We start from the raw sequence: 13,874 nt of genomic DNA on the forward strand, positions 1-13,874 counted from the left end.
ACCACACCTCCTGTTCTCCAGAATGTCCTCTCCATAGTCTGCTGCCTTGGTGGCCTTTGTGCTCTGCTTATAAATGTCACCAGCCCTACTGCCCTAGCATCAGGGACTGGACTGAAGGGGACAAAATTGAGGAGGAATGGTGGAGCTGGCCCCTGCCTCACTTCTCTTCCCGAAGCTTCCAGAGAAGATGAAGGCAGCATTGAATTAAAGCAGTGGTTTGAGGAAGGTCACAGCTCAGAGACAGGCAGAGACAGAAGAGTTGGAAGGTGTTGGGAGAAGACAAGCTGAGCAGCCAGCTGACACCTTGTCACTGGAGAGTATTTCTGACCCCCCTTCTCCCAGAACCCGGCGTTCATTGAGAGTGCAAGAGCAAAGGACTCAGAGACAATTAGCCCCTGGTGGCCACCATAAGGAGAAGTGCTGTTGCTAGGAAGGAAGGGGGCAGGAGCTCAGTTGGAGCAACGCCATTAATGGGAGACTGACTGCATTCCTTTGTCTCTCACTGTGATGATTGAATAAACTCATTAGTAAGAACTCTTCTTTGTTTTTCTCTGCTTCTTGCTGTCACTGGAGGAGGGATAGAATTCCCCAAAGCCTGACACCTAGTTAAGAGAGGAAAGAAAAATGGTTGTCCATGTCTGCTGATGCAACATCATAATGTTTTTATTGGTGAGGGGAGGTACCCACCAAAGTCGAATAGGATGTAGGATCCATCATGTTGAGGTTGGTTAGACCTAGAGGTCTAAAGGGGATGCGGGTGGCGCTGTGGGTAAAACCTCAGCACCTAGGACTTGCTGATCGTCAGGTCGGCAGTTCGAATCCCCGCGGCGGGGTGCGCTCCCGTCGTTCGGTCCCAGCGCCTGCCAACCTAGCAGTTCGAAAGCACCCCCGGGTGCAAGTAGATAAATAGGGACCGCTTACTAGCGGGAAGGTAAACGGCGTTCTGTGTGCTGTGCTGGCTCGCCAGATACAGCTTGTCATGCTGGCCACGTGACCCGGAAGTGTCTGCGGACAGCGCTGGCTCCCGGCCTATAGAGTGAGATGAGCGCACAACCCTAGAGTCTGGCAAGACTGGCCCGTACGGGCAGGGGTACCTTTACCTTTACCTAGACCTAGAGGGTACCTTGCTCAAGATCTCTTACAAGTGGCACTGGCCCTGCCCAGAACAGGTTGATTCCACCCTGCCCTATAGCCATGGATGTCCATCTGTCATGGTTGCTTTAGTTGAGATTCCTGCATTGCAGCGGTTTGGACTAGATGACCCTTGGGACCCCTTATGATTCTATGATTTCGGCACAATGTAGCTCATATCTGTGCTTGTTTCGGCACCTCTCCCCATTGCAAGTCCATTGGTTGGATCCAGAGACATGGATAAGACACAGTCAGCTCCTGTGAATGGATGGAGTGGGTGCCAATCTTTGCTCCCCACTTCTCTGTGCCCCCTAAAAAATTGTTACGGAGGGGCCCTCAAACAGTGTTGGAATGAGAAATATGGAAACAGCACCTCTGCTGTATCAAACCTGATTTCATTCCTGAAAAGACAACTTTCTTGAATAGAAGGACATTTTTGACTCCAACCCATTTTGACCTTAGTCAAATGTGATGGTGTCAAGGTGTAATGCCAGGACTTTCGCAAAAGTGTATTGCTATCTGAAGCCATCGCTGTGGCCTTTCTAGCATTCAAAAACTTCTCACAGTGTTTGGGAATGTTTTGCTTTTTAAACTGTAAGGGACAATGTGCTGGTTTTATTTTTATTTTTTTAAAGGCCTTGATTTTCTGTAACTTGGTCCACGATTAGCCTTGCATGTCATATTTACCATACATTTTTACGTGCTTCATTCCAGATATTTTATAACTGCAGCTGTGTGGGGATCACGGAATTGTCGTCAAGGCAGTCTTCAGCTGTGATGGGACCGTGCCAAAAAGGAAACGAATGCCCCAAAATGTTCCTCTATTTTCTGGTTGTATCAGTAATCACATCTTTCACCCTGTCCATTGGAGGGACTCCTGGATACATTTTACTCCTACGGTGAATAGCTTAGTCCTTCCACTAAACGCAATACGTATCCCCAAGTGCTAAAGGGAATTATGTAGGAATGGAAATTTAGCAGGAGTGGACAGATCAGTCTATGGGTGTGTCATTGTCTCGTGTGCTCATTGATTCCATCCTATTTCAGCATTAATCTGCATTTTGTGTGTGTCATATTTATATATATTATTTATATCACACACACATTCACTTGCATACCTAATTTTTCAAAAACCTTAATTTAAATATGTAAAAAAAAAATTACCGTATTTTTTGCTCTATAAGACTCACTTTTTCCCTCCTAAAAAGTAAGGGGAAATGTGTGTGCATCTTATGAAGCGAATGCAGGCTGCGCAGCTATCACAGAAGCCAGAACAGCAAGAGGGATTGCTGCTTTCACTGCACAGCGATCCCTCTTGCTGTTCTGGCTTCTGAGATTCAGAATATTTTTTTTCTTGTTTTCCTCCTCCAAAAACTAGGTGCGTCTTGTGGTCTGGTGCGTCTTATAGAGCAAAAAATCTCATTGCACACAGTTCTCAACATATTTTATCCTAAAATGTGTGCTTTAATGCTTTGTAGTACGGTAACATTTTTTTCCACCCAGGAAGTGTGGATCAGAAATCAAATTCCTTAAGCATCCTTTGCCATTGGTGTCAAATTCCCCCTCCTCAACAGCTAGCCCAGAAGTAGAGCACCTGATCTACGTCTAGAAGAGGGCCCGAGGTCCCCCAGATTTGTTGGACTTAAGTTCCCACCATCTCTAACTGTTGGCTGAGCCAACTGGGGCTTATGGAAGGTGGGCTCCAGCAACACCTGGAGGGCAACAGGTTTTCCAGCCGGGATCTAGTGGAACTTGCCTGATGTTGACGTGATGGTTTTCTGCATTTTTGACATGAGAAGTTGAGTCAGTCCATCGGTCCATCAACTCAGCACTTATCTACCCCAGGGTTTCCCAAACATGGGCCTCCAGCTGTTTTTTTTTTTTTTTGCTACAGTTCCCATCATCCCTCACCACTGGTCCTGCTAATTAGGAGTGATGGGAGTCGTAGTCCAACAACAGCTGGAGACCCAAGTTTGGGAAACTCTAATCTACACTGGTGGGACACGGGTGGCGCTGTGGGTTAAACCAGAGAGCCTAGGTCTTGATGATCAGAAGGTTGGCGGTTCGAATCCCTACGACGGGGTGAGCTCCCGTTGTTCGGTCCCTGCTCCTGCCAACCTAGCAGTTCGAAAGCAGTCAAAGTGCAAGTAGATAAATAAGTACCACTCTGGCGGGAAGGTAATGTTGGATAAAAGCAGCAATGCAAAAGCCAGCTGCAGGTGGCTGGAAAGCAAAACAGGATGTTGCTGTCTGGAGATGTACTGCTGGAGAAAAGGGGCAGTCTTTTCTCTGTACTGAGCACCGGATGTTAGCTCAGAGTGTCATCTGACCTGTGCTGGAAGTGCAGGGGTGGAGTTGTGACTCTTATGATGGAGTCTGAAGGGTGCAGTCACGATTCTATGTACTGCTGAATGACAGGAATAAAAAGTCATGTAAATAGGCTCCTGTCTGTCTCATTCCCCCTCCCTGGGGGGGAAAGCTGGAGGAGAGAAGCAGAGGGTGTGTTCTTTCTCACGTCTAAAGAGAAGAATCGCCGGTTTACGACCTAGTCTGCCGGGGGTCGCAGACGGAAGGTAAACAAGTGTCTCACTCAGCTGCCTCGGGGGAGGCCAGGTACCTGAGATACTGAGAGGTAAACGGTGTTTCCGTGCGCTGCTCTGGTTCACCAGAAGCGGCTTAGTCATGCTGGCCGCATGACCCGGAAGCTGTACGCCGGCTCCCTCAGCCAATAAAGCGAGATGAGCGCCGCAACCCCAGAGTCAGTCACGACTAGACCTAATGGTCAGGGGTCCCTTTACCTTTACCTTTAACTTTCTAAGCATCTGGGTAGGCTTGTCAAAATGAGAATGTCTTTAGCAGGCGCAGAAAAGAGGTCAGTGAAAGCACCTGCTTAGTATCAATAGGCAGAGAGTTCCAAAGTTTGGGGCCTGCCACACTAAACGATTGAGTTCTTACAAATGCAGAACGCTGTGGGGCTGTGATGCAAATAAGGTCTGCAAACTTGAAAACAATGTTGCCAAGTGGAAGCCAGGCATTTATAGTAGAGGTAAAGGACCCCTAGATGGTTAAGTCCAGTCAAAGGTGACTATGGAGTTGTGGCACTCATCTCGCTTTCAGGCCAAGGGAGCCGGCGTTTGTCCGCAGACAGCTTTCCGGGTCATGTGGCCAGCATGACTAAACTGCTTCTGGCACAACGCAACACTGTGACAGAAACCAGAGCACACAGAAATGCCATTTACCTTCCTGCCGGAGTGGTACCTTATTTATCTACTTGCACTGGTCTGCTTTCGAACTGCAAGGTTGGCAGGAGCTGGGACAGAGCAATAAGAGCTCACCCCGTCCCGGGAATTCGAACCACCAACATTCTGATCAGGAAGCTCAAGAGGCACAGTGGTTTAGACCATAGCGCCACCCACGTTCCTAGGCATTTGTAGGAACAGCAAGAAGAAGAAGAGTTTGGATTTGATATCCCGCTTTATCACTACCCGAAGGAGTCTCAAAGCAGCTAACATTCTTCTTTCCCTTCCTCCCCCACAACAAACTCTCTGTGAGGTGAGTGGGGCTGAGAGACTTCAAAGAAGTGTGACTGGCCCAAGGTCACCCAGCAGCTGCATGTGGAGGAGCAGAGACCAGTGGCGTAGCGTGGGGGTGCAGGGGGGCCCGGCCGCACAGGGCGCAACATCTGGGGGGGGGCACGCTCGCCGCCTCCGGAGTCGCCGAAGAGCCTCGGGCGCAGGCTGTAGCATAGCCCCATGTCTCGCGGAACCGACGAGCTGGCAGCGGCTCTCAGCGCTCGCCGCGGTCCCCGCGCATCAGGGCCGCGGAAGGCACGCCAGGCAGCCCCTCCTCACAGCCCCGCCGCCGCTGCTGCAGCTGCTGGGCCATGTTGCATTTTCCTCGCCTCTCTGCCCTCCTCCTCCTCCGGGCAAGCGGCGTCGTTTGGGCGGCAGCGCCAGCGGCAACTCGCCTCAGATCACCTGACACGGACCCGCCGCCGCCGCCGTGGCTACCTTACCATAAATACCCCAGCCCAGGTAGCAGCAAGAAAAGGCTGGCAGTGGCGGCAGGTTAGGGGTTAGGGGGCGCAAATTACTTGCCTTGCCCCGGGTTAGGGGGCGCAAATTACTTGCCTTGCCCCGGGTGCTGACAACCCACGCTACGCCGCTGGCAGAGACGCGAACCCAGTTCCCCAGATTGCGAGTCTATCGCTCTCAACCACTACACCACACTGGCTCTCAAGGGCTGAACGAACCAAGTCGAAGTCTCTCATTATAGGCCTTTACTAAATGTATGGGTATTGGGGGTGGAGCTAGTCAAGTGCAACATTAGGGGCAGAGGGAGATCCCTTGGTCTTCTTTTGCATGCAAGTGGCTTACAGACAAATAATAGGTTCACTGAGTTTCTGTTACTGTTAGTGAGTTTGCAAGGGGGAGGGTTTATATCGCATCTGAGCCATGCCAACACTCTATCCGCATTGTCGAATGTGTGCTGTTTCCTAGGTCCCTGATTTGCCAGGCGCACCTGATAAGCTGATCAAAGTTTTACTGCAGGTGGTACATTTCTTTTGTTACCAGTGAGAGAGCCAGTGTGGTGTAGTGGTTAAGAGTGGTAGTCTCGTAATCTGGGAAACCGGGTTCGAGTCTCCGCTCCTCCACATGCAGCTGCTGGGTGACCTTGGGCCAGTCACACTTCTCTGAAGTCTCTCAGCCTCACTCACCTCACAGAGTGTTTGTTGTGGGGGAGGAAGGGAAAGGAGAATGTTAGCCGCTTTGAGACTCCTGAAGGGGAGTGAAAGGCGGGATATCAAATCCAAATCCAAACTCCTCCTACCATCTGCAAGATTGGGAAATGCCCCAATCCCTCCTCTTTTAAATTTGAAGGCTTTCTTCGGTTGCGGAAGCTTTCTGGTTTTAAATTAAGCATTTGGGATTAAGAAAAGACTAGCCGACCACCTGATGGAAGCCTGTTTCTGAAAATATTTCTTCATATTAGATCTGAGAAGGTAGGAGGGTGGGTTTAATAATGTTGAACTTCCAAGTGTAATTCATCTTAGAATCCTAAAGGTGGCAGTATAATGCCAAGACTAACTCCTGGGACTTTTAAAAGGAAGCAATTTTATTTAAAGATATAAAGGTAAAGGTACCCCTGCCCGTATGGGCCAGTCTTGACAGACTCTAGGGTTGTGCGCCCATCCCACTCATTTAAAGATATAGCGTATGTGAAAAGGTTTATGCAGATGTAGAAGTGTAAACACCCAGATTAATTATTGGTTAAAAATTAGAATGAAAAGGAATCACATCCTTTTCATTATACTGCCATATACAGGAATATAAAGCAGATCCAATAAGCCTGATGCGTGCCTACCCCTGGGCTAGAGTTTACTAGCTTCTCCAACCCTCTTTCTGGGCCAAAACAAACAAGATGAATTTTAACAGGGAGAAATGTAAAGTATTGCACTTGGGCAAAAAAAATGAGAGGCACAAATACAAGATGGGTGACACCTGGCTTGAGAGCAGTACATGTGAAAAGGATCTAGGAGTCTTGGTTGACCACAAACTTGACATGAGCCAACAGTGTGACGCGGCAGCTAAAAAAGCCAATGCAATTCTGGGCCTCATCAATAGGAGTATAGCATCTAGATCAAGGGAAGTAATAGTGCCACTGTATTCTGCTCTGGTCAGACCTCACCTGGAGTACTGTGTCCAGTTCTGGGCACCACAGTTCAAGAAGGACACTGACAAACTGGAACGTGTCCAGAGGAGGGCAACCAAAATGGTCAAAGGCCTGGAAATGATGCCTTATGAGGAACGGCTAAGGGAGCTGGGCATGTTTAGCCTGGAGAAGAGGAGGTTAAGGGGTGATATGATAGCCATGTTCAAATATATAAAAGGATGTCACATAGAGGAGGGAGAAAGGCTGTTTTCTGCTGCTCCAGAGAAGCGGACACGGAGCAATGGATCCAAACTACAAGAAAGAAGATTCCACCTAAACATTAGGAAGAACTTCCTGACAGTAAGAGCTGTTCGACAGTGGAATTTGCTGCCAAGGAGTGTGGTGGAGTCTCCTTCTTTGGAGGTCTTTAAGCAGAGGCTTGACAACCATATGTCAGGAGTGCTCTGATGGTGTTTCCTGCTTGGCAGGGGGTTGGACTCGATGGCCCTTGTGGTCTATTCCAACTCTATGATTCTATGATTCTATGATTCTTTCCACCCCTGCAAACCTCTCTCACTTTCTTTGCTGAGTCACAACTGTCCTGTAAGAAGCATAGGCAGTTCCTCCTCGAGATAAGCACACCTTTGCAGCCAAGTTCCCGCAACAATGTGTTTTGAACATCATGCCTTTTATAAACGAAGGTTTTGTGCTTCATGTATTTCAGATGCATCAACCCACACCTCAAATCTTTTGCATTGGGCATCTACACTTTAGCCATCCGAGTTCTTGGTAAGTATGAGTCAGAATTTGCGTCTCACTGGCATTTATTCATTTGTTGTTGTTGATTTAATTTGCATACCGCCCATCACCCGCAGGCCTCAGGGCGGTTCGCAACAGCACCCATCGGCATAGCTGTCAACGTTTCCCTTTTTTTAAGGGAAACTCCCTTATTCCGAATAGGATTCCTTGCAAGAAAAGGGAAAAGTTGACAGCTATGCCCATTGGAGGATTTGCAGTGCCACATGGTGACTCTAGATTTGCATGAAGTCACCTTAGTGGCTGGGTGGGGTGGGAAGGGCGAAGCCCTAAGGGGGTCAATTCCAGGGTTGTGGGTTCAAGTGCCACATTGAGCAAAAGATTCCTGCATTGCAGAGGCTTGGATGAGATGACCCACGCCGTCCCTTCCAACTCTCCAATTCTACATATGACTCTATGAATGGCAGGGGAGTTGGTGGGCAGAGTGAGCAGGGACATGACCCCTAATATATAACTGTTTTTCTTTGTACAGCAGGAATCCCGGCTCCTGTGTACTTTGGAGTCTCAATAGACACAACATGCCTGAAATGGGGAAGCAAAAGGTGTGGAGGTCAGGGGGCTTGCAGGCTGTATGATTCGAATGCGTTCAGGTAACTGCGTTTGAGATTTCTTTTCTGCAATTGTAACCCTCAGGTCTTCAGAATCTTCTCTTAAGGTAAAGGGACCCATGACCATTAGGTCCAGTCATGACCGACTCTGGGGTTGTGGCGCTCATCTCACTTTATTGGCCGAGGGAGCCGGCGTACAGCTTCCGGGTCATGTGGCCAGCATGACTAAGCTGCTTCTGGCGAACCAGAGCAGCACATGGAAACACCGTTTACCTTCCCGCCGGAGTGGTACCTATTTATCTACTTGCACTTTGACGTGCTTTCGAACTGCTAGGTTGGCAGGAGCAGGGACCGAGCAACAGGAGCGCACCCCGTTGTGGGGATTCAAACCGCTGACCTTCTGATCGGCAAGTCCTAGGCTCTGTGGGCCACAGCGCCACCCGTGTCCCTTCAGAATCTTCCCTTAGTTTAGTAATAACTGGAGAACCTAGATCCTTTGGGAATCAGCTGTCAGTAGGTTGCTGGTCACCTCTGATGTTATAGAGGATGTGAATAAGCAAGAGAAGTCCCCTCTGGCTGTCATTGGTTTAACTGCTCTGAAGTCACAGAAGGGCATGGCAGCCTACATCTAAGCCAGCTAAATGCTGATAGAGACCTGGAGGATGTTTGCCTCTAAATTCTAAGGTCAACAAGCAATTTCTGCTAAATTAAAGATTGCCCACAGTTCATGGCCTTACAAATAACATGTTCTTAGCACAAACTGGTTGGTTGCCTATAAATGGAAAAGCCATTTAACAGGCAAGCATTTGCTTAATTCTATTGATGTGGAATATGTTTCGTATTACCTGGAGCATGCCTGATAAAGCTGGTCTGTCAGCAGAGTTGGTGGAAGGATGTGCTGTAAATGACCTTACAAGAAAAACAGAGTTCAACTCATGTTGTTTCAGACCATATATAGAACAATGGAATTGTTTTATTACATGTTTTCAACATGGATCTTTACTTCTTGATGCTTGTGTAATTGGGTTTTTTCTACTTGTAAACTTCCCAGAAGCCCATTCTCATAATAATAAAAATAATGATCGTAATCAATAATAATCACAATCAACAAAATATAACAATTATATTATAATTAGTTTATAATTAATAAATACAATAAACAATAGCAATTTTATTACCGTTAACTAATAATAAATAATGCTTCTTAATTATGAATAATAATTAATAACAGCAGCAACAACAACAATACATTATATTATATATGCAACTCGAACCAATGGTTGCAAGTTACAAGAAAGATATTCCGACTTAACATCAGGAAAAACTTTCTGACAGTAAGAGCTGTTCGACAGTACAGCTGACTCCCTTGGAAGCTGGTGATTCTGCTTTTTTGGAGGTTTTTAAGCAGAGGTTGGGTGGTCATCTCTCATGATGCTATAGCTGAGATTCCTTCATTGCAGAGGGTTGGACTAGAAGACCCTCGGGGTCCCTTCCAACTCTAGAGTTTTATGATTCTATGGTTCTAATATGGCATCTGAGAATTAGCACTAAGGCAAATCCACATTTTATGGTAATTCAGGTAATTATGAGTTTTGGCAACACAACCAAGCAAAGAAGCACCAGTGCAAGTAATGGATTCGAAATTCTTCTTGCCTCACAGGTATATCTATCTGGGCTTGACTGTTGTTCTAGGCACCATGTCCACCTTCTTAAGTGTTGCTGTCTTGATCACCCTGAAGAAAAGGTACAGCCCACACAACGAAACCATCCCAGCCATTGGAGAGAGAGAGAGCACCTCTGTTAAAAGCAGGAAAAGCGACTTCGTCAATAGTGACCACGTGATTCAGACAACCTACTGGCCAGAGAAAGAAACTCGACTTTAGGAAGACTCGGTGTATTTTCAAGCGGTCTCTCTTCCAATGTGGAAAATTCTGGCCTACGTTTCATTATAAGTTAACGTGTTTGAATGAGAGAGCTGGGTGGGCGGGCACAACTTTTTTGCTAAATACAATAACCTTCCAAACACCTTTCTAGAACTTGTAGAGGCCTTTAAAAATGCAATATTGCATTTGCCTTTCTCAAAATGCAGAACAAAACTATTCCTTCTCCACATGAAACAAAAATATGGCTTGATGTATGCAGCATTCCTTGAGAGAATCTTCCGTTTGGAGTGGTTGTGGCTGGTTTGCCATCTCAGCGTGACTGAGAAGCCATTGTGCCGTTGTAACAAATGCTCCCAATTATTATTATTATTCTGTTGATGTTTAGAGCAGGGACAAGAAACTTCCAGCGCTCCAGATGTTGTTGAACTACAACTACCATGATCCCTGACCATGGGGGTGATGGGAAGTGAAGTCCAACAATATCTGGCACGCCAAAGACTCCCAACCCGTTTTACAGGGCAAAATGTCAACTCCGAGGCACTCATAGGATGACGATTGCTCACCGCTACACTTAAAAGGTAGGGCAAGCATCTTAGAAGCCTTCTGCGTCTGAGTGAATTCAGCCTATGGTGGACTACTTAGCTGTCTAATCATCTTATTTTTTGGGTTTGGTTTCATATAGCACTCAGTATGGCGGCCAGGAGGGAGATGGGGAAGGGCAAGGCAGTGGGGAGGTCAGCGCGGTGCAAACACACTGACAGGAGCACTGGCTTGGCTCCACTGGGGTGTTTGCACCGCAATAGCATCTCCAACACCTCGTAGCTCATTGTCCCACTAAGCTGCAGCAATTCCGCTGCCCAGAAGCTATCGTTGCAGCTCCACCCCTCCTGATGAGCAGCTTCTGTGGAGAGGGTAGCTGCAATGTATCAACCCTTCTTCTGCAATAGGTTGTCATTGAAAAGACACCCCTCTTTGAAAAAAGAAGACTGACGTTTTAATCCCAAGCCTATCTACTATTAAGTAAGGACCAACTCGCAAGTGAACATGGCTAGGTCAGGCTGATGAGGAAATAACTTCTTTGACTCTCTTACAGGCAGCTTGAAGGGCAACTATTGTACTCCAGATATTTGGAAGAGTTTGGGTGACTTTTTGGTGTGGTTTATTGGGGGATGGGGGTGTCTGCTGCTAACTAACAATGCAATTTCCAATCTGGGTTGTGTACAGTATATCCTTTACTCCAAATACATAAATAAGCAGCACAATTCTCTTTCAAAGTAACCCAGCTTCTTTCTAAGAAAAGTTGCGTTCTACAGCATCTGTCAGTAACGCAAATTTGCACGTATTTTGCTATTATATATAAAAAGGATTGTACTTTCATAATTTACAGTCTGATCCCATAATGTTTATTCACATGAAGGTCAGTGGGGCTTATTCGCAAGCAATTATTCATAGGATTGCTGCCTTAATCATGGTGAGGGACAGGAAGCCACTAGATCACTAAATCTTCTGACTGGGGGTAGGAAATGACTGAAAACATTTTGGTGGGTGCCCAATAAATCCCCCCCCCCTTTTTGTACATTTTTTTAAAAATCTTTGTAGTTGCTCCAAGCAACTGGGATGCTTTTTATTTAAGAAATTTTCCCAAGAAAGTAAAGAAGATAAACACAACCTCTTGCCCATTATTATTCATTTATCATACTAACCAAGGTAAGTCAAGCCTAACAACTCCATAAGTCTCTAAAATTCTCAGAATTTTTTCCCAAAGCAGCCAAAATTCACCCTTCACCTTCACAGGAGACAAATGGTCCCATGAAAATTGAGCAGGAAATAATAAGGCTTCCATGATTCTTTGTAAACTAGTGGTGTTTATCAGAAAAATTCCCGGGTGCTGTGGGCCACCTCCGAGAGATTTGGGGCTTGTCAGAGGTGAAGTGGGATCTGTATGAGGCAGCACACACTGAAATAGGGAGCCCTGAAGTGCTTTGTGGCCCCTCGGTGATCCAGACATTTTTTAAAATGTTGCAGGCAAGTGTCTGCTCAAAGTGATTGTGGTTCTCTAAACGTACCATTGTGCCAAGGTGGAGTGATTGATGGAAAGGAGAGTAAATGTCACAATGAGGAGAAAGTAGTGGAGGAACCCTGCTGACTGATCAACAAAGCTTGTAAACAGAGGGAATAATTTTACCTGGAAAGTGAATCCCTTTTAGTTCTTTCCAATCCCAAATCTATTTTAAAAGTGGCAATCACAAAAGCTCCTGGACTTATTTGTCTCAGCTCATACATTTCTTACTCAGGGGCACCTTGTGTCTGTAATTTTCAGACCAGTTGCCCACAAAACCCATGAGAAGATGAAGGGCTTCCGTCCTTTGTTCACCCTACAACTGCAATGGCTGTCCTTTGTCCAATACCACCTCAACATAGAAAAGTTATCCATATTTCCTTTCTTTTTTTAAAAGAAATTTTACAGTTGCCCTGTACCTGCTATTTGCATATAAATTGGCAGGCTTTATCCACTCTGGAGGTGGTAGTATGCCTGAGAATTTCATCTACTTCTGTCTAAAGGAAGGGGGAGTTATAGCCATTTTCAGATTTCCCAGTTGTAAATGGGGTGTGTGTGAAATGGTGGACTCAGTGATGGCTGCCCTTGTGGGGAAACCGCTGCAAGCTATCCTTGCGAAATCTGATAGGATATATGCCTTTAGAAGCTGTGACCTTGTCTGCAAATTTCATCAAATTCTGCCATCCCAAAATAAAGTTATAGACAATTCATTTTTTGGAGGGGGAGACACATTTTAGTGGTGTCCAGAACAGAAGCCCCTGCAACTATATGCCTTCAGTTTGGCAGGCTTTATGTACCCTGGATGGGCTAGTATCTCTGAAAATTCAATCCACTTCTGTACACCCGCAATTTCTCAATAGTGAAGGGGGCAGGACAGACCCCAATAAAGCAGCTTATGAAGTGCCTTGGGCCAAGATGGACTGTTTCATGAAGTGCCAAACTGGGATCCAAACAAAATCTTGTGGTTGGTGCAGACCACTTTTGGAAACCCTAATTTCGCTTATGGAATATGAGGAATTGGTACTGCTTTCAGTACCAATTCTTGCACTTTGGAACCATGACAGAAGAAAAGAACGCACACAGATATGGCCACATCATTCCACATCTTGGGGGGGGGGGGTTATATACAGTTTCTAGCTTTGATGTAATAAGTGATTTTGAAAAAATCCTTTGGAAACTAATTAAAATATATTCTGAGAGCAATGCCTATGATTTTCTTTTTCTTTCAATTTGCGTGTTTCATTTTTATGATTTTTTACATTAATATACACAGAAATGTCTGTTTATATTTGCAGTTCACCTTTCCCTAAAATTTGTAAAATCTCCTTTGCCAAATACAATAATAATAATAATAATAATAATAATAATAATAATAATAATAATAATTAATAATAATAATAATAATAATAATAATAATAATAATAATAATAATAATATAACCTGCCCATCTGGCTGGGCATCCCCAGCCACTCTGGGTGGCTCCCAACAGAATATTAAAAACAATGAAACATCAAACATTAAAAACTTTTCTAAAATGGTAGAGTGATTTGATGGCATCGAAAAGATTGGAACTGAGCTTGAATTGAGCCATTTCATAGGAGCTTGTCATCTCCAGTTAGGCTAACACTCTACCCAGCCCAGTATTTTCTACAACTTTGACAGGCAGTGCAAGATCTTTCCAATCACCCGCTGAGGGCTATATTTGCTTAGGGTAAGTAGTTGGGGGCCACATACTGGAAGAGAGGAGAGCCTATGCATACAGCCCTCGTCTGTGTACATTTAAAG

The 13,874-nt window shown here is 45.8% G+C and overlaps 1 protein-coding gene across 2 annotated transcripts in view; it reads left to right on the forward strand.

The window, feature by feature from the left end:
- SLCO1C1 (solute carrier organic anion transporter family member 1C1) overlaps positions 1-13,284 on the forward strand; it is a 34,792-nt gene extending 21,508 nt beyond the window's left edge. The window contains exons 12-15 of one of the 2 annotated variants that reach the window (XM_077935280.1): positions 1,846-2,030; positions 7,508-7,572; positions 8,075-8,189; positions 9,808-13,284. In XM_077935280.1, coding sequence (XP_077791406.1) covers positions 1,846-2,030; positions 7,508-7,572; positions 8,075-8,189; positions 9,808-10,030 — 588 coding nt within the window. In that variant the 3' untranslated portion in view covers positions 10,031-13,284. Of the gene's footprint in view, positions 1-1,845; positions 2,031-7,507; positions 7,573-8,071; positions 8,190-9,807 lie in introns of both variants that reach the window. The other variant, XM_077935279.1, reaches the window with a different exon arrangement.
- The last annotated feature ends 590 nt before the right edge of the window (positions 13,285-13,874 follow it).

This window comes from Podarcis muralis, chromosome 10, assembly GCF_964188315.1.
Source record: "Podarcis muralis chromosome 10, rPodMur119.hap1.1, whole genome shotgun sequence".
In the NCBI taxonomy this organism is placed as follows: domain Eukaryota; kingdom Metazoa; phylum Chordata; class Lepidosauria; order Squamata; family Lacertidae; genus Podarcis; species Podarcis muralis.